This window comes from Orbicella franksi, chromosome 13 (assembly GCF_964199315.1).
Source record: "Orbicella franksi chromosome 13, jaOrbFran1.1, whole genome shotgun sequence".
In the NCBI taxonomy this organism is placed as follows: Eukaryota; Metazoa; Cnidaria; class Anthozoa; order Scleractinia; family Merulinidae; genus Orbicella; species Orbicella franksi.
In genome coordinates, this window is record NC_138157.1 from 18,717,391 (window position 1) to 18,742,008 (window position 24,618).

The 24,618-nt window shown below is 39.5% G+C and overlaps 2 protein-coding genes across 3 annotated transcripts; one reads left to right on the plus strand and one right to left on the minus strand.

Annotated features, from left to right (window-relative positions):
* Window positions 1-304: 304 nt before the first annotated feature.
* LOC145465535 (alpha-N-acetylglucosaminidase-like) lies at window positions 305-7,689 on the minus strand. Its single transcript, XM_081449315.1, has 7 exons — window positions 7,205-7,689; window positions 5,713-5,931; window positions 5,316-5,580; window positions 4,026-4,269; window positions 3,221-3,382; window positions 2,514-2,901; window positions 305-1,896 (listed from the first exon to the last, which is right to left on the minus strand). The coding sequence occupies exons 1-7, from the start codon at window positions 7,639-7,641 to the stop codon at window positions 1,332-1,334; spliced, it is 2,280 nt and encodes a 759-aa protein (XP_081305441.1). The 5' UTR covers window positions 7,642-7,689; the 3' UTR covers window positions 305-1,331.
* Window positions 7,690-7,741: 52 nt separating this feature from the next.
* LOC145465513 (ribosome quality control complex subunit TCF25-like) lies at window positions 7,742-24,612 on the plus strand. Of its 2 annotated transcripts, XM_081449296.1 has the most exons (23): window positions 7,742-7,921; window positions 9,432-9,635; window positions 10,592-10,661; window positions 10,979-11,051; window positions 11,462-11,527; window positions 11,983-12,024; window positions 14,108-14,151; window positions 14,252-14,285; window positions 14,870-14,966; window positions 15,940-16,039; window positions 16,254-16,347; window positions 16,718-16,767; window positions 17,004-17,046; window positions 17,605-17,710; window positions 18,289-18,393; window positions 19,169-19,198; window positions 19,628-19,716; window positions 20,163-20,235; window positions 21,316-21,401; window positions 22,008-22,066; window positions 22,273-22,304; window positions 22,783-22,862; window positions 23,356-24,612. In XM_081449296.1, the coding sequence occupies exons 1-23, from the start codon at window positions 7,778-7,780 to the stop codon at window positions 23,672-23,674; spliced, it is 2,040 nt and encodes a 679-aa protein (XP_081305422.1). In that variant the 5' UTR covers window positions 7,742-7,777; the 3' UTR covers window positions 23,675-24,612. The 2 variants fall into 2 exon arrangements, with proteins under 2 accessions (XP_081305422.1, XP_081305423.1); XM_081449297.1 differs by lacking the exon at window positions 22,273-22,304 and having other exon boundaries at window positions 23,356-23,443.
* The last annotated feature ends 6 nt before the right edge of the window (window positions 24,613-24,618 follow it).

The following is a 24,618-nucleotide window of genomic DNA, read 5'->3' on the forward strand; positions in this document are numbered from 1 at the left end:
GATGCCTGAAAAATGTTTGGACATAGAATAATAATTTTTCACAAAAACCAAATCTAATAATAACATTGTTTTATTATACATTGTTTTAAAGAAACTAACAACAAACGCATTATCGCACCAAATACAGTTTATTTTCGACAAGCCATGTTCTTACTTCGCTTTCCATGAACTTTGCTCTTGGAAATCATGCATTGCACACGCAACCTATGAATTATTCACTAATCTGCTAGCAGATTAGTGAATAATCTGTAGGTTGCGCTGTTTCCCAGAATTAACTGTAGGCTTTTAGCCAATGAGAAGACAGATGGCGACTACAATGTATAATAATGCATGTTAAAACTCCAAATCAATAGATGAAGGGCAAGTCTCCAAAATACTTATAATCCTACTGACAAAAGCAAAATAATACAGAACTATCAAAAGTAGGGGGGGTTTCTTTTCCAAGGAGGAGTGGAGGGGGTGAGTAACTCTTCAAAGATCTCTAATGTCTTGTGTATGGAACAATACACAGGTGTAAGTAGTGCCACATTGTCAGTACAGAACTGTTGAGTGCCTTGAGCAGGGAAAGAATTGAGGTTCTGCTATGCTTATCTTAAGTCAATTCTTTCGCACTGGACACCGCTCTAAGGGGTGGGACACTTCCCAAGATGGACATTGGTGACTGGCTAGTCCTGCCTAGATTTTACCAATATGTCTTTAAATTCTCTTTAAGATGGATACTTCTCTAAGGCGGAGAGCTAAAACATGTCCCAAGAATGTCCAGCTTAGAGAGCGTTCACTGTAAAGACAAAGCCAGTGCTGTGTAAAATAATCATATTTTCAAAGTTTACTGATAGCTATAAAAATATTTCTCTCTTTAGGTAATTAATCTCTGGGTTTTACAGGAGACAACAAGATTTTTGGCCTCATTTTGTACAAATCATAATCTTATCTTCAGATGAGCTCCTGTATGTTGTTCAACCTTAAATGTTTTCAGAACAGAAATCAACCCTAACCCTAACCTAACCCTAACCCAAATGATATTTTGTACAAAGCAAGTAACATAATTAAGAATAGTTTGAATATGGTTACAACATACTACTGTAACTTACCATGAAATCTTATAAATCTCTGTTTTATAGTATCACCACTTAAGAAACTAGGTCACAATATCATTAGGAGTTTAAAAATGTTTGTGCAGTTTTTGCCCCTTTTTTTATTTTCACTATTTATAATAAGTGGTACCTACTTCACTGTAAATATTTTAAATCAGTTTAAGTTCCAGTACATTAATATTTACCAATCTGTGTCCTGGTCAAACATTTGCAAGCTAAAATATACCATAACCTATTTTAATTTTTTTTAAAAAAAGAATGTTTCTTTGGCCGATACTTTGCATGCAGCTTTTTTGCAATAGTCAAAGTGTCACCAACAGGACTGTCTGGAAATGAACTGGTGTCTTGCATCCACTGTGTTTCCTGTCCTAAGACGGCAGCATTAAACTTGTTACTGTCAAATGGAGTTCCATGTGCAATTGCGTCCAGAAGAAAAGACACAAAGAGTTGCCAGCGTGGTTTGTAGTAACTATTCACAAGACCGCCCCACATCTTGTTAGCATAGTCATCAATATTTCCACGAGGACCCCACAAAGTAATTTGGTTACGAGCATTGTACTCGTACAACTTGCTCTCCTGCACATTTGTTGCAAGTGCCTTGGCACTGTTGAGCCAATGTCCTAACAAGAAATACTGGTTTGACGAGAGAATGGCATCCATGTCGGTAAATAATTGAAACAACTTTGTAGCTGCTGCTTGAACTTCAGTTTTTGACTTGTTATGGTAGCCAGAGAGCACTTCATAATAGATGTTCACTGCAATGAGTTGCAGGGACTGTCGAGTTACATCCACCAAGTCATACCTTTGAGAAAGAAACATTTCAGACCATGAACCATCCGTACAACCAATTGAATAATATCCTGCATAGAGGTATTTCCTTTCAGAGAGGGGCTCATGAAAGCTTGCAGTGTAAGACGGAGCAATTAAGCTATTGACAGGGAGTGCTGACTACTTCACTGTGTTGTTCTGGAAAATATCCTTCCCTCCCCCCCCCCCCCCCCCCCTCCACCCAAGGAAGGTATAGTGGTTTCGTGTCCCCCACCCATCTGGAAATTCCAGTTTAGCTTCATACTTTCAGTTTCTAAATTGAGCTTGGGAAATCCCCCTCCTGTTTGGAATCTCCAGTGATCTTCCTGTTTTAAATACCAGAAAATTTAAATGACCCATTTGGCAAATGAACCAAATGCACATGAAGTTAGATAGTCTGTCCACAGATCCTACATTTTGTTTTTAGTTCATCAAGGCTGCAAGCTTAGCAAAATATTTACCTGGTGCCTGGGAAATGAGTGAGACAAAATGCAAAGTGGTGGAGTTGGAGAAAGACAAAAAAAAGGTCTGAGTTAGAGCTATAAGAAAGGCACCATCTAAATCTGTCTTCTATTGTGAACACTGAAGTTGCTAGCCCTATGTGATAATCACCTGAAAGGTTCTACTGGACTGAAGCTGTCTGCCGACAAAACCATTGCATCCCATGCTTCCCACACGTCCTCAGGTGTGTACCACTGATTGAACTTTAAATGAAGTGATGGGCGGTTCACAATGACTGAATGAACGTGATCAGCATGCCCATCAGTACAGTTGTAGACACTTCTGCTAAGCAGCATCCAAGCATTAAGAGAATAGTTGTTCATGCCACCATACCTCCTGTAGGAGTAATCTTTAACCCAGGACATGATGTCAACCTGCTCTGACCTCCACCCCATCTCATTCATTAGCTCATAGATGACATCATTTTGTTCAATTCCTTCTGGTGTTAGTCCTGTACCAATCATGGTAGAGCCTTCATGGCCATGAGCATCAATGGGCCCTAAAAATGGCATGGAGAGTGAGGTGCATTATCATTAGGTTTTTTTTTTACTTCATCCAGGTTAAAAATGAAACTATCCAATTACTAATCTGCTATTGAATACCACATTAGTTTTTTTTTTTATAACAGGCAACTAGTTAACTTAGATGGTTTTCTCAACAGAGGCTGTGGATAAGGTTCACAGCCACATTAGATTTTCCAAAATTTAAGGTGGCTCTGAACCCTCTCTGACTTTTTTTAAATTTTGTAACTGTTGAAACTGTTTTGAACCACCTTAATGAACCACAATTAGGTGTGACATTTATATAATCACACATACCTGAAACAACACTCATAAAGTTTCCATAAAAACCAATATTTCCTCCAAAGTTATGAAGCATACACCAAATAAATGGCTGCCCATAAAAGGACTCTGTTCTTTGCCAAACAGGGCTTACTTCTGCATACAAATCCAAGACAATCATTTGACCTTTAGGTACCCCTTTAAAGAAAGAAAAAAACAATATTTAAAAATATAGCTTGAGGACAACCTCATTCCCAGTGTCTCTCATCTTTCTGCCCTCTCCGAGCAAGAGAGAGGAACCACCATGATGTTGATGATTAAAATAAATCACGAGATTCAAAACATCAAAAACTTAGGCATGCAATGTTTATAGCAGTCTCTCAAGGGCCTTAATTATAACATAAAAAAGTAACTTTGAAACATGCTGGGGGGAGGGGAGGGGACTCCCATGTGAAAAAATCAAGTATGCTTGTAAGAAAATTTGAATTCAACCCCTAAAACAGACCAAATTATCTGGGTTGGACTTGCACTTTATTTGACCCCTAAAAGATATGACTTCAAACAGAGATGACAGCATTTTTTTAATTTCTTCAAGGGCACTGTAAAAGATACTCTAATTAGCAACTTAAAATAGGGGCATTTCAATCCGAACAAGCATCCAAGACCTTTTCATATGGGAGCTGGTCCCCACCCAGAGGATGTGTAACCTTTTTAGAAACATCTACACTTGCCCCAAAGACAGCTTACTGGGAAACTTGCCATGCTTTAATTGGTGCTTTAATTGTGCCTCATAATTAGCTATAACCTGATGATAAAGAAGGAACTGTCAATAGACTATTACCTTGTAACAATGCCTTGATTTGTGGTGGCTTCCAAAATCCAGTATCCTGAAAAAGCCACCCCTGCATAAGCCAGATAGCCTTTGGATCACCTGCAAGCATTCCGTCATACACTGCTTTACTGGCACTGGAAAGATAGGAGGGCTCACTTGAACCTGGGGTCATCTCATTGAAAGTATCAGCATTGTAAATGTGATCTGTTCCAAACTCTGAGGTCATTGCTTTGATAAATGTTCTACCAATTTGCTGTAATGGGCATTCATAATAAGTTCATACTATTAGTAAAAGAAAGTACAGGTACCAACTGAAGACAGTTTTTAGCACAGAGTGCACTATTGGGATGGTTTAAAGAGCTGTTGTTCGCTAAGGCACTAACACAATAATGCACTACTGCAATAACAGCATAAGGTGCAAACTTTAATGTTTGCTTAATTAATTAATTTCAATTAATCAATTAGCCTTGCAGGAAGGGGGACTGGGTGGGGTAGCTATAGGTACCTGTTTGCATTACGCAAAACGTGTCATACTTACTTTGCTTTCTTTGATAACATGACAAAAATATATCATGGTTTTGCAAATCCCATTCTATCCTTGTGGTGTGGCTAAGAACAAAAGTAATTTGCTCCAAATGCATGCACAGATTAGTTAGCGTCAAAGTTGACTATATATTAGGTAAAAGATACATTTCATACGGGACTACCCACGAACATTGAGTGCTTTTCCTCATGGTAGAACATAATGTGTAAGACGCATGCATTCTAGCATTGCTAGTGTGATAAGCTCCATTCTCGAGTTCAGATGCTAGGTTCAGAGTTTTGGCTGGGAAAAGCAGCTATATCTCAGGTAACATCAGTTCTCCTTTTTTACTGTTATTTTAGCATAAAATAAAGGCTAATGTTGGCAAGCAACTTTAAGCTTAGATGAGCCCACACTCATCTCTGCTGTCCTTGACGGCACATGCCTTTCCATATTTGGTAAACACTATTTAAGCGTAGTACGCCATGCGAGTAATCAGTTTCTCCCTTCTCTAACTCCGCTGTTTTATAACTATTGTGTGTTTGCCAGAGCTCAAATAAAGAATGGAAATGTATTGCTTTTCCTTAGCAGCTTGTTTGTTTCCTCTGTCCTGAGTGACTCCTGATCTCATGTCAAATTCTCCTCTTTTTGTGGAAGGAAGCAAAAACCAATTTATCACAAGAATCTTGCAGTGTATCAGATGTCACATAGGGTCTTCTTCCATTCAGCCCTTCAGTTGAGATATTTATGCAAAATTTATTTGTTCATTTATTTACCTTAAAAAGAGGGTCAGTGGGATCCAAAAGATACGTGCAACAGTATGTGCTATTGAAGTGGCCCCAGTCACCAAGTCTTGAAACATTGGCCTTTGGGAAGACTCTGGTCAAACCTTCTGGCACATGTCCAGCAAAACCTGGAAGCACAGGGGTCATACCAAAAGCTCGCATCTGGTCCAAGATCTTATGCTGTAATTGCAACTGATTTGTGTGCCATGATGATGGAAGAGGGCCTCCCCAACCACGCAGGTTTCCCATTCTTGCCCTATTGAAAACCAAGTAAAAAAAAAATGTTACAACTGAGTTCATAGATCATCAGATTCTCCTAACTAGGCAAGTAAGAAAAAAGCTGGAAAAGGTTAGGAGAATTTGACTGTTGATAACAAGATCTACATACCAAGCAAGAAAGGCTGGTCCCCCAAAATGTTGATCAATCTCTTGCTGAGTGAGACCGATTCTCAGGTAAACTTTTTGCCAGATCGCCTCTTGTCCATTGAAAGCTAGCGGCAAATTAATGCCATTCATGGCCATCCAGTCAATTTCACGCTCCCAGCGAGTCCAGTTCCACCATACAAAAGAGTAACTTACTGTACACACATTCTGGTAATAGCGAAATCTGAGGGAATATGCACAATCAAAATAATGACGGTTATTAATATAACTTGATGTGTTTACTTTTCATGAATACTTAGTGGTCAAAATTGCATAGAAGCTCTGTGGATCTACAAGGAGGGTGACTGGGTTGGGAATGAGGTGGAACCTAACAAAACAAGTTGGTTCTTCTTTGCTTTTAGAATTTTCATCCACAAGGAAACTGCACACATACTTGGTAGAAAATTCTGTCAACTTGTTTCTCTTAGAAAATACTGATAAACCTGCTACTTTTAAAAAAAAACATCACTCACATTGAGTTCAAACAATAATGAGCAAGCAGTTTGCTTCTACCTATTACATTAAGGTACAATGAATATGTATTGCACAATATTTCTGAGTAAAAATGTTCATATTGAATTCCATTTCAATGTGGACTGTATATAAGAGGTTAGCTCTGGGCATAAGTTTTTCCATTAATTCTGGATTAATACTTTAAGTCAGAGATGTCATGAGCTTTACAGTCAGCATTTGTAGGCCACACAATTATTTAGATTGCATGATACCCTTCCTGGAGTTTCCAAAATTAATGTAGTTTCCGTGTGTGGCTGTTATTGATGCCATGTTATGGGGATAATAGCTGGCAGAAATACTGATAAAGTTTAGCCATAATGAGCTGCTAAGGTGAAAAAAGGTTAACTCTACATACAAGCTTAGTGGCCTGGTGCTTATCTCCAGTTTCTGTGTCATGAAGTAACTAGGAGTATTTCTACTTCTGACTGGATGGGATGCTAGACCATCACAAGGTTACCCCCAGCATTAAATTTGCCAGTACCCATTAATACACCTGGATGGAGAGAGGCACTGTGAGCGTAAAGAACAAACCACAATGGATCACAATGTCCCCAGCCAGTGCTTAAGCCCAGACCACTCAATCCAGAGGCAAGCGCACTAACCATGAGGCCACTGCACCACTATATGCCGCTAACAGTGGAGTCCAGTTTCCGGGAAGACAACTGCACGTCTGCATGTAGGGCATAATAGGAGCTCTGATCTCACAAGACATGCAGGGGTGGAGAGAAGTGTGTTCCAAGGAACATCATGTTTCCTGTACATTTCACTCCCAATTTCCACCTCTACCTTCTAATGATTCAATCCACTTTGGTGCCTTTTCTCTTGTCAAGTGTTACAAAGTTGCACAATTTTTCCCATTTTCTTCCAGGTTTTTTCCCCTGTACAGTTCCCTCCTCCCCCTCCCCCGCCCATAAAGAAGAGATTGTGGAGCAATTTAGAAATACCTGTTTGGACTGGTTACCATGACTGTTTTTTGCACAACAGGGAATGGTTCTGGAATCTTGAGCTGATCTCCACTCCATGAAACATGAGCGTGACAACTGTACTTGAGAAAGTGCTGAAACCCCAGTGCTGCAGCCACCCCAGTTGTGCCAGTTATAACAAGCTTTCCTTCTGTAGTGTCTGTAACGTATTCAAAAGTGTCTAGATCTGAATGGGGTCCGAGGCTTGAGTTCACTCTTATGAGGAACTTGGAGGCGTGTTTCGGAATGAGTCGTGTGATGAGATCTTTCACGGTCTGTTCTTGCGCTGCTTGGGGGGTTTTCGTCTTAATATGAGAAAACTGCTTGAACCTAGAGCTGTTGATTTTCACCCCCCAACACACCTGGATCAAAATCGACCCAAGTGTGAAGGGAACAAAGCCGAATTTCTTAGCCAACATATTCCCTGATGTCCCTTTCGTTCCCGATGGAAGCACGCGCGAGATCGTCCCGCGGAAAGGCTTACATGCGTGGCTACCAAGTCCTCAGCGTGGCCACAAAGCCAAACACAAAAATTGTAAGGAACTGAAGGAAAGAATGTCGTCTCGTGTTTTGAGGAAGTTACAGGGTGATAAAGAATTGGAAATCTCACGCGGTGACGATGAGGACGAAGATGAATTGAATTTTGCATCAGTTAAGTCGAAAAAGAAACAGAAAGCTGTTGTAAATCCTTTTGATTTGGTGAGTACTAAGTATCTACACACGTACACAGTCCTGGCCCGTAACCCACACGTAAGCTTATGTCGTAAGTTTAACTTTTTTCTGCCGTTATGACAATTTGGTGAATCGAAATTTATTAGGTTTTCCTTATATTTCCGAGCTAAAAGCAAGCAAAACATCCACAGGAAAAGCTTCAATGTGTACTTTATAAGTTATTAGAATTAATTAAGCTCATTTATTATAATAAATTAGTGGTATTCGTATGACTGCGAATGCAATTAAGTAAATCTCTCCTCCCTCCCCCCCCCCCCCCCCCCACGACCAGACCTGGGATGGGTAATGCAGGGGCTTTCACATGATATTTCTTCTAGTTTGGTCCCCTGGTAGGCAGGGAGTATGCTCGAAATCATGGGTACCCTGAAAACACTGACCCCTGGTCCCAGTCTGCGGACCCCCTCTAAGGACCAGTTCCACAGACTGCCTATGGACCAGTCCACAGACTACCCCTACGGACCCCCTCAACAGACCAACCCCCGAAATGGAATAAAAATAATAAAGAAATATTTCAGTTATGGGATGGCTAATAGATTACTCATGTCAGCAAAATTTCGAACGTTGCATTTTGCAAATAGACTTGAGTTCAGGCTCAAGCGCAATTTATATCATTACACATTGCCATTTCCTTTGCCGTGGCCATACAGTATATGAAAGGCCGGGAAGCCTCCGGGAAGCCTCTGGGAAGCCTTGAAATTTGTGCACTTTCTCCTCTGCCGTTTTGTCTAGCCCATTTTCCCGTGGGTTCGTGAACTCATTCCAGGCTTCACAATTTGCTTAGCGGAATTACAGATTCAAACAAGCTTAAATGACCTAAAAACACATCTTCTCCTATAGCCAGATTGAGCCATGAATGGAAGGTAAGAACTTTCCTTCTTTTTGCCATCAGCATCTCCTTACGCTGAAAACAGCTTTTAGGCAATTTTTTTTTTTTTTGGGGGGGGGGGGGTGTTAAAAACCCAAGTCCTTTTGTACAGTGTAATACTCAAAATTTCAGTTCATTTTGGCACCACATAGTAATTTTGCGTACAGTGCCTTTGCCCTTCATTTGAAGTGAAGCGAAATGGAGAGTTAGAAGTCGAGCAAAGAGCTGGAATATATTAAAGAAAATGCTTTGCAAAGCAAATAAGTTTTCTGTTTCTTAAATAGCTCTAAACATCTTGACTTTTAACCACAACCCCCTGGGGGTATTGAGCCGTTAGCTCTGAACATCACAACCCCAAAAATGAAAGGGGAACCAGATTATATGAACATGTGTATACAAATGTTTCATTGGGTGGGTGTGCATCGCATATTGCATATTTCTATCTTCAAACAGTTAATAAAGTCTGTTTACTATTTGCTGTGTCATTCATTGACTGAATGTTTATTGTATCATCTTAAAGCTGCCTGGTGACAGCACAGTAATGGCTGGTCATACAGTATGTTTTGATTTTACTCTTCCACTAGCCCAAAACCAAAAGCTTTCCTCTTTTAGTTGAATGTAGATGATGAACAGTCAGATAATGATTCTCAAAGTGATCAAGAAGAAGATACTACAACAGATGTTGTGGACCAGAATGTAAAAGAAGAGAAACCAAGTTCAGCAGAGCCTGCTGAAAAGCAGACATCTAAAAAGAAAAGGAAGAAGAAAAAGAAGAAAGGAAAAGGAGAAACAGAAAATGGGAAACACACAAAGGCCGTGAGTACTTCAACTAAATTTCTCCATTTTTTCACTTAGTTTTAGTTTCCATTGAGAAGGTAATGTCAATTAGCACTCAAGACAGAGGTTGACCACTTTTCCAAGTCCGTCAAAGATAGATCTGCTATGCATCGTATGACTGTTTGTGTGACTTGGTGTTTGGAAATGTGGTCAAACACAATGTATATTGATTTCATGAATGAAGAATATACATTGTGTGTTTGTGTTCAGGGTCTCAGGCTTTTTAGACCAATGATTGTACATTGTGCATGTGGTGTCACGCTTTTAGAAGGATGAATGTACATTAGATGTTCATGTTCATGATATCCCATTTTTAGAACAAAGAATATAGGTTGTGTGTAGTATATTCATGGTCTCACGCTTTTAGAATAAAGAATATACATCATGCAGTAGTGTCTTGTGGTGTCACACTTTTAACAGGATGAATGTATCATGCGCATTGTCCTTTTGGTGAATCGACTTCCGGTGAGACAAATCAACTTTACTAAAGACGAGCCAAGTTGGCCTGTGCAAATTGAGTCAACTTGTTAACATTAACTACCCAAATTCATGAGTATTGTCTTCTTCTCTGAATCCACTTCTGGCCTTTTCATGCTTTAAGAACAGTGAAGGTTTGTTTTGTCATTTTCTTGTGCTTGTCATTTAGTCATGCTTGTGATTTTGTCATGCCGCTCAAATTCCTGCATGGTGACGCACAAGACAAAATCAAGTCAGATTGGGTATACTGGACATGACTGTGAACCTGAGCTTGAGGTTTGAGTTGAGAACAGGAGGCATAAAGAGCCAATGTTAAGATCCCTGATTTATAGCAAGGAAGGGGCATTGTTATAAGAAAAACAGTGCTACAAGCCTCATAAAGGTCAAGGATAACAAAACATTTTTACCAATGATGATATTGATTTCTCAATGATACTGTTTTGTTTCTAAACAATTAGCAAAAGGAAAGCATTGATGGTGTCAGTAAACAAGTGAATAGCAAACCAAGAAGTGATATTAAAACATCTGGTAAGAAATCATAACTAAATAAGTGTTGTGATAAAAGTATTGTTAAGGTGCACTGTGGATTCTGATTAAGCTCAGCATTGGAGTTAGAATTTACCAGATCATCTCAGGTTTAAGTTCTTACTTTGAATGATCACTAGTACAATGTAGTTGTAGCTGTGTTTGGGATTAAAATTTACATTTTTCAGAGCAGTTTTTAATTGCATGTCTAAAGCAATCATTCCAAGCAATTACTTTGGTTTTGGTTTTGGTTTCACTACGGCACTCAATTGAAAACTGCCATAATGACTTCAATACAGTTTGTATGCTCCAAAAATCAGGTCCAGTGGCAACATTAGGAGAGAGCACTTCTAGGGCTCTGGATACTAAAGCTGTGCTTGGAGTGGAACACAGGTAAGGGTACTAGTCAGTTATTTCTTGCCTTATTAGAAGATAGAGTTTAAGTTGGAGAGCTTGAGAGCTCATACATATTCAGCAGTAACGTACAGACTGCTTGCATTGGTATATTTCAGCTCTAAACAATACGCTGTATCTGTCATAAATGTAGCTTCAACTGCTTTCCTGTCAAACGTTTGGCATAAGTTATCTTGACTGTTGTTTTCTTGTGGGCTGTATAACATGCACAGACATTCAACTTGTAACTTCCCATATCATGTATGGTAAAACCAAGTTACTCATGCCATAGTTTCAGGTATATTACTATGCATGCAGGTAAGTGTTACAGATACAAGTCAAGGGTAAAGAATTGCCTAGTATGCAAGAGAGGCAACTTAAGTTAATTTGGTCACTTTTTTCACAACCAGAAACTTGAATGCAGAGAATGAAATGAAGAGAAGATTTGGATCTCATATTGTCAGAGCAGAACAAAGGTAAGTCACCTATCAGTGATCATGGGAAGTCATTAAATAAATTTAATTTTTGAAACAGCTGGCCACACGACTAAATTAGGCAGTTATGTGTTTAAAATGGGTCCCCCCAAAGGAATGTCTTCTGGTTATTTTCAAAGGTCAAGTTGTTAGTGATTTTCACTGCAGCTTCTAGTCAAGACAGTCATGCCAGCAACCAGGTGACAGCCTTGCCATACCATAGTTTAAGGATTATTTAAGATTTAATGTCAAACTTTGTGCCCTGTTCAATTAATACATTGGAAAAAGCTCTGGAAGTTTATTCCCTACTGAAATCTGAAATGTGATGCCTTTTGTAAGCAAAGTCATACAAATGTATGCAATGGTGTCAGCAAGTATTCCTTCTAACCATCTCTCATGGGCATATTAGTTTTTCAGGCTACTTTTCATTTTCATTAAATATTAATCTTTTTGTACAGACAAAGAAGAGCACATCAGCGAGTCTATCATCGCTCAACAAGGTAATTCATGCGATTAACACTGTGAAAGAGAATGAAAGAGTTTGTGATGAAGGGCTGTGCACTTGTTTATTGATGTACATGTATGCAATCCTCTCTGTCTATCTAATTCAAACTTTTTCCCTACATATAATTACCAGTTTTTGCACAGTTAACTAATTGAAACCTTATCTAATCTGTATAACTGAGAAAATGAATGGAGAAACTATTTTTTTTTTATTTGATGTATCCTTCGTATTCCTGACAGATGATGTAAGAGAAATACTGTTACTAGAGTCATCTTCACTAAACTGACTTCTAATCTTGTCTTCAACAATGATTGTAAATGACTCTGTAGACGTTGTTGGGGGAATTAGCTGACATGTTAGTCTCCTCTGCAACCGTTATTAGGGTCGTCACGCAACACTTCTCCCCCACTAACGGCTGCTTAAACCCGAACCCCATTTGTTTCCCTTTGTTTAGAGTTCACGTGAAAATTACAGAATGCACCAATCACGTGCAAAAAAAAAAAAAAGCCAATTACGTGTTGCCTATTGTTAGCTCTGAAACCAATCACGTATCAGTAGTTTGTCAGTGACGTCAGTTTCCCCCGCGTAAATTCATCACCTCCTTAGCGAGATGTTGCGAGACATCCCAGAGATGTCCTATGGATCTAACTCAGAAGAAAATAGCCGAAAGTAGTTCTAGGTGCTTTATTTGTTCGTTGGCTTCCCTCAAGAATAACAAAATCTTCATTTTTGGTAAGAGTTCACTCAACATTGCTGAAGTCATCCAATCCTCGCCATCGTGGACGTGAGTCGCTACTCAGAAAACAGCGAACTGTTCATCTGTAGAGACAAATGCTACCAGCATTTGATAAAATTTAATCGGGCATCAGATAAGTTGAAGGAGCTAAAGAAAGAAATCGAAGAAGTCTTCAAGGCAAGAGAAAATCTCAGGGCAAAACGCCTACTACATCCAGATGAGAATGCCGACAGAGGTGCCAAAAATACATCAACTTCATCACCTCGAGGAAAAGCATCTAAATCCCTGCAATTTGCCGATACCACTTGCACTTCTTCTGCCATCCACAAAGATTCGGATGTGTTGGGAACACCAAAAATTTCATATTTCATATTTTCATATTTTGTTCCTCAAAAGCAAATTCATGTAGACTTAAAAGCATATCTTGCAATAGAAATGAGCCTAAACAATGCATAAACACATGGCAAATTACAGAGGTGTCAAACTCAACGAGTCGACATGCAGATAACAGCGGAAACCATGCAGACCTATGACCTATAAACATTTGCCATAGCATGATCTAACAGCTCAACTCCACTTAAAATTCCTCCTTATTACACAACATGAAGTGCCCTTCATGAACACGAGTGAAGCGACAAGAAAGGTCGAGTGACCAAACAAAGAACGGCAAATCTACAAATGTCATGAACCGTAGAAGTTGTGTAGGCTGGTCAACCCCATTTTACAAAAACATCTTTCCTATTTGAAACTATTTTTTCAATTGCCAACTTCTGATGATAATTTAAAGTGGGGATTTTGAACTTGGAAGACACCAAAATAAAGGCTTCTTTGAGCGACACCATGTTGGTTTCACTATCAGTAGCCGATAGAACACGAGTTGTGATTGGACAATTAGTCTTGGCGCGACCACATCAAGAATATGTGAGGGATGTTGTGATTGGCTAATCTGCGGAAACAAATGGGGTTCGGGTTTAAGCAGCCATTAGTGGGGGAGAAGCATTGCGTGACGACCCTAATAATGGCTGCGGAGGAGACTACTGACATGCAGACAAAATGTAGAAACGCAACTTATATTCTGAACAATAAACAGGAAGTTCTGACAATACTTGATACTCGTGAAACGCATGAAGAAGATCTCGGTTCTCTTGCTCGATCTAAGCTTAGTTCCATGTGCTCTGTCACATGACCTTGTTTGTGTCCCATGATTCCACTACAACTCGGGGGGGGGGGGGGGGGGGAATGACTACGAGTTTTAAACAGAAATTGCAGAATTGTTCAAGCAGTCACAAGGGTTGTACTTCAGTCCAGTCCACATAATAAATTTTGTTTGCCACACCAACAGGTTGGTGTCAGTGAAGCCATCATGGCCACACATGGGAGCAACTGGTTAGTGACATGTTAACATGATTCCTCATTAGTTTGTTGTTCAATACTAACAGTACTTCTTTCCTGTTACATACGGTTTGATATGTTTGCTTCTTCACAGGAATAAGTATGGAGTTCCTGGGAATCAAACGTGGGTAAGTTGAATTATTTCATTTCCACCCAACTGTCAGAACTAATCTACCTGTAAGTAAAACCACATTACATTACAGATCTCATTAATAAAGTGGGAATTTCCTGGAGGTAGGGTATACCCAGTTTATATAGAGAGGCTTTATCCTGTGGATCAGTCCCTCGCCCTTCAAAATACCATTTTTGACAAACAAAAGTGAACCGTTTGATTTACATGTACAGTCCTTAAAAATACCCCATGAATTAGCCCTTTTCTATAACCTTGGATTTATTAATCCTTAAAATACTTAACAGATAACACAGCAAGTGCATTTGCCAGAGCTATTTTGATAAAGCCTTTTAATGATCTAAATGGCAATTTTTGATCTTTTTCATCCTTCACCTTGGTGCAATACCTGCCCATTTATGTACCTCTAACCTGAAAAGTGAGCTCTTTTAGGTAGAACATTACTGAGGACTTACTCCTCCGTTGGTCCATTGAGGGAATTTTTTAAGGCACGGAACTTTAAGATTTTCTTTGGAAATGAGTAGTAATATTGTTGTTGTTTTAGAGGTTGTGTTTTTAGGCTTTTCTGTCATTCCTTTTTAGGTACAACTATTTTGCCTTTAAGCACTCTCCTTCTTATCAAGAAGTCCAGTTTCTATTTCTTGATGCAGTAGAATCATTAAACCCCAACAACATTTCTGTAAGTAAATTACCCCGGTATGTCCATTGTAGTTTTGTCACTAAGTTAACTGAACGAAAAAAAACCAAAGAGATCCATTTAAGAGCGCTGAGTTTAGAAACTGAGTTATTTTTCTCAGAAGTAAACTCAATCATTTTGAAGGTTCGCCTTCTTAACATCCTGCACAAGACTGGGTACTCTCACATTGCCCCTCTCCAACTATGTGTATACTACATGGGTTAAGTTTCATGGTGGTCAATTGGTAAAATTCAATGCCACTTCTAGTTTTCTTTGGCTTGAAGTTAGGAACAGTTTAAATCAAAAACGTGCATCATGTGGAGTTATTCTATTGGAGGAAACATTCCTCTGTACACCACATAGACACAAGTACAACCCTTAATCTCCCACATTGTTCTGATGAAAGGCTAATGCACCAAAAATCAGCTTCAAAAACTCACTACAGTCGAACTTTGATTATCCATACCTCGATTATCCAGATTTCTCAATTATCCAGACTTTTTCTCTAGTCCCAGTTTTGTCATGATCATTTATTAGTCATGATCCAGATCTGTAGCAATATTCTTTTTAAAACTATAGCATTGAAAAGTGCAGTCAAAAATGAGGTTGTTTTGCTTTTAAAGAGCAAAAGCAGCACTCGCATGGGTCATAATTAATGAAGAACACTCAAATGAGTTCCGATTGGCTGAGAATTGAGTGGTTCAAGATGTACAGTAGACCATATTGTTTTCCAAGCAATTTGTAGAAGTGTTGTTTCACGATTAAATGTTGCTTTATTTAAACAGTTTTGTTCTTCATTAATATTCATATTTTCGATTATCCGGACCCCCAATTATCTGGACTATTTCATCTAGTCCCAACAAGTGCGGATAATCGAGGTTCAACTGTACTGATTAATTTGCCTTTATCCACTTCTGGTTAATACATGGCCACTTAATATTCATATTGTTGTTGTTGTTGTTTTTTGTGGTTGTAGACCATTTTAAACACTCATCCGTACCATGTAGACTCTCTTCTGCAACTCAGTGAAATCTGTAAGATGGGAGAAGATTACCAGATGGCTGCAGAGCTAATAGGTCAGAGTTACAATGTTTTGTTTGTGTCTCTCCTCCTTACCAACAACCCAAATGTGTCCCAAAAAAGATTGAAATTTTTTTTTATGCTCAATGAACTATAACTGTATGCAGTTAGGCCAGTGCAAATCTGAGATCACCAGCTGTAGATACTGAAACATCCACTCATATGAACTGAAGGTTTGAAAACAATTATTTTGATTCTGTTGTATTTCAGAAAGAGCTCTCTACTGTCTTGAACACAGTTTCCACACATTGTTCAGTCTTACACAAGGCTATTCAAGGCTTGAGTACAGAAGGGCAGAAAACAGGTAACATGTTTAAGAGAATTTAGTATGGAAGCCAATCAAACCAAACACATGATTGTCAAATATCAAGCCTTGCAGAATTTGTCAGAATGGGACAAGAAACAATGAAAGTGGTAATTTGCATCTTTATGTCAAATCTTGTACTGTGCAGATGTAATCATACTAAAACCCCTCTAGAGCCCTTAAAAACTAGTAACTTTGTAACTTTATTGACATCTTTGAAAGCCTAGTAGTTGTCTAGCACTGACACCTACAGCAAGTTCTGCGCACATATCGTGCTTGTAAATTTGTTTTAAGCTCCAATTATTTCATGACGTTCCCTATTGTAATAACTTAAGGCAAACAGGATATAATATTTATTTTGTCTTTGCAGGTCCTTCTTTATTGCTTTGTTTCGTCAAATCATCTTTGTGGGACAAAAAGGTAACACACCTGTAGACGATGATGGTTTCAATTGCAAATCTATTTGTGTCAGTTGATGAGTGTGTGCATGGCTCACTATAGGGCAGTATGCTTGTAATTGCCCAGGTGATCAACAAAGCTTGGAATTTCTAGTTCTTGATATGGTTAACCAAAGTTATGTACACTTTAGGGAAAGGAAAGACTTCCAGCAGAATTTGCTTTGCCTGAAATTCGATTGTTTAATTTTCAAATTTTAGGTTGCTACAGAACAGCTTTGGAGTTATGCAAGCTCTTGCTTAGGTGAGAGAGGATCGCTAAATTCCATTTGAATGTAATCATTTCATAATGCTTGCTGTATTCCATTGTCTCCTCCACTCTGTATGGAGAATAGGACCAGCTTATATAAGCATTACATGTAGTTGTGCTAGCTCCCAGGGTCTCTCTTCCTTGATCCTGTTCAGGGAGTGGGAAGAAGAGATAAAATGAAATGAATGGGTATGATTGAATTGTGGACTTAAGTCTCCTGTGCACATGCTCTTTGGTCTTGTCACACAATCTTTTTTCTCCATGACAAGAAGATTGTGTGATATGCCCAAAGAGTGTCTGTATTGGAGGCTAGGGACAGTGTTGAGACTCCTAATTGCTTCACTTTAGAGAGATGAAGATAACAGTTAGTGTTAGCACCAGTGAGTTTTCTCTCTTTTCACATCTGTAAGAATAAAACAGACTTACATGTAACTAAAATGCACTTAATTGTTAACATTATTCTTACTTCACTTTGAAGAACACTCCACTAGCCTCTTCCTTTGTTAATCAGTGTGATAACTGTTGCTGTAGTTTTCAAACTCTTGTTTTCAGTCTGGAACCAGATGAAGATCCTCTTGGTGTTCTCCTTATGATTGATTTCTATGCCTTACAATCTGAGCAGTTCAGTTTCCTTATAAGACTCTTTGAGGAATGGGAGGTAAGACATTAGATATTAAGTATTAAAGAGAGCAGATTAGCCTGAAATGTCAGTCATCTCCCGCCCTCACATTTCAGGCTAAGAGCAGATGTTAATTTTTGTATTGCAGCTAGAGTTTTTATCCACAAACAGACATTAAAAAACTGTTTGCTTAAAAACTATGTGATTAAAAGGAGTGATCTTGGTATGGCTGTGCTAATTCACATAGCCTAAATACAAACATAAGAGAGAGTTAAGAAAGGAAACTTTGATGCATGCCTGAATTTGAGCAAGAATTTAATTTATACAAGGACTGTCCACTTTTCTCAGACTCATGCTGGTTGCATCTGCTTCTTTAACTTAAAGTGGCATGAATTTTAAAAACAATCTTGTGTGTTTAGCCATCCTGTCAAATGTGTATTATAAACTGTAATCACATAATTAAATAATACTTACAGCTATACCAACAGTTGTATCAACACTGCAAGTTCTAGTGTAGTTCAAAGGTGAGGTAATGAAACTAAAAAGGAAATACATATTAAACAAAACAATCGCAATAATATGGTGTTTTATTAGCACTGACACTTTAAATTCTCTAGTCCCACAGGAACCTGTCTCAGCTACCAAGTTTTGCTTTCTCTGTGGCTCTTGCCTATTTCCAGTCAAACAGACAAAATGGTCAAACAAAGAGAGCTGATGAATTGGTAAGTTGCCTTTTTTGATAGACCCTTTCCCTTTAATGGTGTGAACAAACTGGCTTTGTGATTGCCAAAAGCATCTGGAACATCAACACAAAATTAATGGTGCCAAAATTTGCTTTAACAAATTTAGCGAACGTTTGTGTTCCCCCCATGTGTGATCCATGTCTCATGGGTAGGACTTTACTTCAACATCATCAGCTACTGTAGATCTAACTACAACAAATAGTTTCTTTGGGTAGCAATCTGTTTGCTGCTTTTAATTTTCACGTAAAATCCACATTTTAGCCCATTAAGCGAGAACCACTACGATGTAAATCTGTAAAGTAAAGGTAAAAAGGTTAAGTCTACATATGAGCCAAGTGGCCCATCAGGCTGGAGCTTATCCCGGTTTGTGTAGCATGAAGTGGCTAGGAGTATTTCTGCGCTCCCCTGGATGGCATGCTAGTCCACTGAAGGGCTACCCTTAACATTTAATTTTCTGGTACCCATTTATACACTTGGCTTGAGAGAGGCACTGTGAGAGTAAAGTGTCTTGTCCAAGAACACACCAAGGTGTCCCCAGCCATGGCTCAAACCCGAAATGCTCGATCCAGAGACGAGCTCACTAACCACAAGGTCACCGCGCCTCCCACAAATCTGCAAAGTACCCAAGTCCGTTCCTATAGGACTATCAACTGACTGACTTTTTAAACTCGTAAAAGTAGTTTATCTATTCATTTGTTTTGTACCAGACTTCTTTTTTAAACTTTCTCATCCTTATTCTGTTGTTTCGTTGCAGCTCCAGATAGCATTGATTATGTTTCCAATGGTAGGTTTCAATGCTGCTTATTTGAACCAACCATAAGATTTAAATATTAAGAGGGATATCTAACGATTGTCCTCAGTAGAAAACCAGAGAGTTACAGATCCGACAACAACATTTAAGACCCAGTTTTAGATTTCTTATAAACAAACAAGGAAGTGTTTTGTAATCGTCTTCTCGTGTAGACGTTAAAAGCTGTACATTTGCTGGTTACCCTGTGTCGTTGAGAGTGTCTGAGACGATTAACGAATCAGCGGAAGATGAATTTGGCCACACAATTTGTCTAAATATCGGATTTATACCTAGGCGAGTTATCCGTCTCAAAGGGATAAATCGTCTCAGATGGACAAGTCGTCTCCGTAATATAAATTTGGCGTCGGATGATTCGTCTCTAGTATAAATTGGGCCAGTGAGCTGACAATGGTGTTTTCTTAGGTTTTATGTCCTCTGATGGAAAAGTGTAACGTTGTGTTAGACTCCACCCTCGTTCAGCACCCGTTCTTTTGTCCTTCACCAGGAATCAGGTATTGTAAACACTGTGTGTGGTTTCAGTTAACCTTCTTGTGAAGTTCGTTGCGAGAAGAAAAAAACTGTCCAAACTATTTGAAACTAGAAAATAGACAGGAATAAACTAATCGCTGCTAATCAGATTCATCTGCTCTTAGGGGAGAAAGGAGAGATCTGGTAATGAACCGCTGATCCGATAGCATTTTATTCAAGGGTAACTGAGATAAACCCAAGTTTCATTTTAAAAGGCGTGATAAAAAACAGCGAGCCAAACGCATTTGTAACCAGCTCGAGATAGAACCTTGTGAGTGAAATGTAACCTTATTTTCAGAATTTAACGGCATCAAAACTGGAGAATACATGCAAATGCAATGGGTTTTTTTTCTCAACCTTTGTCAGTTATTTCATGAATTCTACGTTACAATATTGGTTTTTCAAATGGTCTTTTTGCATTTGTCTGTAGTGAACCCATTGCTTTGAAGCAGCTTGAGGCGCTGTACATAGGCAGGACATACCACGCCTGGAAAGAACCCGGGGTAAGACTAACTGCATCAATCTTGTTTACCTAACTTTAACGGGGTAAAAATAATTGTGGAACATCCACAAAACATTATATTGCTGCCGTTACGAAGAAACTATTTCGTTTGTATTTAAATACGAACTCTTTCTGGGTGACCTTTGGAAAAGCGTTCTTCCCGAGAACTTACATGTATTTTCTTGCTATTGGCAAAAAACGGATTTTCCCTGTGATAATGATCCTCCCGAATTCAAACTACCGTAAATCCTCGAATTAGCGCCCGGGGCGCTTATTTCAAATTTAGAAGAAGACGGGGGGCGCTTATTTAACTTTTCCCAAATCGTGGCCTGACATGATCATCTTTTTAATACATCATCTGCGCGTTAGCAACAACATAAGCTGTTTATCGACATAAAAAGCTGATCCTAAAGTTTAAATCGCGGCACCGTTAGTACTTAACGTGTTCAACGTATTCACTTAACGTGTTCAGAAACTGAAACAATGTACAAATCTAAGACTACATGACGAAACTATACATCCTTTGTTGTCTCATTACTCGTCTACAAAATTGGGGGAGGGAAGGGGGCGCTTATTTTAACTTTCGGCCGATAGGAGGGGCGCTTATTCGAAGGGGGGGGGGGCTAATTCGAGGATTTGCGGTTGTACCATAATACTAGCACCCATTATGCCTTTGTAGTATAAAAAAAAAAGAGAAAGAGAGAGTTGCTAAGTAGTTTTGACTCGATAACGGCAACATCTTTATGCAGCAACTGGGTCTACTTTCTCGTAAGCCTTGGTAGGTTATGACTAGAGCCGGTTGGACTCTGGATCAAGAGGTCTGGGTATAAGCCTAGATTGGGTTCTTCCCGTGTTTGTTTTCTATCCTACAGTATATAGGTGTTTTGGCGAATTGCTAGGCAACTTCACAGTTATCATGGCGATGGCCTGCCATGAATAGCATCTTAACTTGGGTGAATGGCACAATTGTTAGTCACGTAATTTTACTGTTATAAACACCTTGATCTAGTAAATCTGGTAAATGATTGAAGTGACGTAACGAACTTGTTTCCAAACTTTGAACTGTTGAGTTTCGTTGCAGGTGATCGACTGGCTTGTGCAGAATGCAAAAAAAGTTCTAGAAAGGGTTGAAGCACGTGATCCATTGGTTGAGGAATGTAAACACAAGTGAGTTATAGCTAATTAAGAACGATTTTCCCGCCCAATACTCTGCCCTAATCACTTGTCTGCTTATCTTTTACATTTTCTGACCTACAGTGGAACCTCCGTTAACGGACGCCTCCTATAGGTGAACATTTCTTGGTCCCAGCCATATACAAACACTACATTTTTAACCTCCCGTAAGCATACATCTCTCTTGCATTGTTTTCTGATCCCAATAGTGTCCTTTACGGACGGTTCGACTGTATATGTATAAGTGAGAAAAAGTTCTTACAGCGATTTCTAACCAATCAGAGCAAACAACCTTGATTTCAACCAATCGGAGCAATACCGAAACCAACCTTGACCTGGCCTGCATACGTTTAAACCGCGCTTGGCGCTGGTTCCATGTTTTCAAGCCATTGTGACCGGAGGCTAGTTTACCCGTGCTTGGCGGCGCTCGTTACAATTTTTCCTACTCTCCTTGCTACTAACTCGAGATCTGATTGGTTCTTTGCAGTTTCTACCGCAAAATTAGAAATTGAATTCAAACTGTTTCTCCCTCCTTTTTGTGTTGGTCAAGTTGAGCTGAGAGCTGAGATTGTTATCATTACTCTCTTTTTCCTTATCCAGGCGACAAGTACGTTACAGGGGAACACCGCGAAATGTTTACAGGCACGTGATCATGTCAGGTAAATCAATTTAACTCTACTCTCAGTTAGGCTTTCGGAATTTCAAACACTTCCAGAACACTTTTACTTCAATTGTGGTGATTAATCCTACGCTTTTATTGAAGCAGGACTCGAAATATGTGGTGCGTTCCTTTCTTGAAGGTGATTCAGTCATGGCCTAGAACATTTGTTATAGTTAAATCAAATTAACACTTCCTTTGTTGTAGATATTAAAGATGCTACTGCTTCTCTTCCTATGGTAAGATCTCGTTGTTTTCTTTTGGTTCTTTCCTTACTTTTTCTCAAGCTCTGTAGGTTGGTAAAAGGTGAAATCTATATACGAGCCAAGTGACCCGTCAGGCTGGAGCTTATCGCTGTAGCATGAAGCGACTAGGAGTATTTCTACTCCCTCCTGGATGGGATGCTAGTCCATCGCAGGGTTACCCCCAGGATTCAATTCGCCGGTACCCATTTATTCACCTGGGTAGAGAGAGACACTGAGAGTATATGTGTCTTGCCCAAGAACACAGCACAATGTTCTCAGCCAGGGCTCGAACCCAGACCGCTCGATCTTAAGGCCAGCGCGCTAACCATGAAGCCACAGCGCCTCGTGGTCACGATCGCCTCAAGTACTGTACTGTGTAGTTCCTGTCAGTCAAACAATGTGCTTCAAATTTAAGCATGCTTTATCTTATATCCCCCAGGTTTCAGTTGCTACTTTTTCTCTTTTGTTTTAGGACTTGGCGAATGTTCCCCTTGTGTCCTATGATCCTCTGCCACCTCAAGATTCAGTTACAGGCTACGCGCGGCCATCAAGGTAACGACGTATATTCAAGATATTTTTAATAACTTTAATAATTTTTTTATAACTTCCGTCACCCACACGGTTAATTGGTTCTTGTTTTTAAGCAATTGTTAAGTTAATATTCATGGCTTAAAAATTATTCTGCTCATTTTACAAGCCGTCTATACAAAACAGACTTGTTTGACAACACAACATTCTTGAAAGGTTAAAAGTTTATGATTTATTTAGCTACTTACGTGCTTGTCTGCTTTCCTACATCTTCTTGCTTCTGTCCATTTATCTCATTATGTGTCTTTTTCTGCTATGTAGTGGATATGTTTGAAGTTTTAACAAAACAAACTTCGCAATCCACTAGACGTGATATCCGGTGGATAGCGTTATCAACCCTTCGAACAACCGGGCCAGCTGATTTTCAAATTTGCTACAGTATCAAATAACAATAATTACGAAAGTCATCCTCCGCTGTCATAAATAAGGACAATTCATCTTTCCGTCATCTTTTCAGGAGGAATATAAGTCGTGAGGAAGACCACGGTCCTTTATCCATGTTTTTCCGCTCGCTGCTTCCTTCCTTCAACGCCCAGGCCCCTAACAGACCACGCGTGGAAGTGAGATTTGAACAACCCATAGAGGGAGCAGAGGGTGGGCCCAGGCCTTTGCGGGATACAGAACTCGCAAGGGGCGTGGAAAACCTGATGGTCGCCATGAGAGAACTGCTAAATACTCTTAGTTACCGTGGAGAACCTGAAGAGGCTGGGGACGAGCAAGGAGATAACCCCGGAGAAAATGATCATGCTGAAGATGAATGGGAAGATGGGGAATAAAAACATTGCAAAGCTTACTTATAAAATGACCTTGCACACAGATTTCTGCGTTCATCTGTGCAAGTGGAGCTATTCTTGGTATCTGTACGGCAAAATCTTCCAGCTTGTAGTTACAGCACAGATCCCCGGATTAGTTCTAGGTAAACCAGTAAATGGCTTCCACTAAACTTCCCAACCCGGATTGACTTCATCTTCATGTTGCACCTTGTTTTGTGCGATACAGCGTTTTGAGACTCTTAAACAATGGCGAGAAAACTTAGTTTTCCTTGAAGTTTCTTTTTCAAAGTCGCTTAACCTCTTGGCACACTACAACACGCCCATCCCCGCATTGAAAGATGGCGGTGAACCAACTGTTTGCGCGACGTTGTCACAGTAAACTTTTGTAAGACGGCCTGAGGAACGTGACGGTCACAAAACAGGCTGTGACAGTGCAGCAAGGGCAGACGACAACAGCGGAGGCTTAAAAGATCAGATTAGAAGGCGTAATACTTTGTGGAACTGAAAATTTGAATTCTGTCCGTTGGCTTATGTCCTCTAGCCAGGGGTGAAGGGTATAAAATGGTAAAAGAAGCTCAAGTTTGGGTTTGAGAACTATCTTATCAATCCTAATGTTTCGGAAGGCACAGCATATTCTTGATCAAATCAGATTTGCTCACTTAGGAAGAGGAGATCGGAAAAACGAGCGGAAAGGGCTTTTGAGCTTACTTGTGACTGTTGATGAGCTTGGTCGGCGGATTCATACGCTGCGCGTGCGCAGAAGTTCTATAATCCCAGAAATGCTGAGCTTGCGTGATAGCCGTACGCAGATAGGAGAAATTATTTGAGTGTGAGGAAGGAAGCCTCTTGCAGCTCTTTGGGTTTCGTTGTTAAGGTCACATGTAGAATGAAGCGTAAGTAATGAAAATTGAAAACAAGTGACCAGCTGGAGAGTTCTACATTACTTA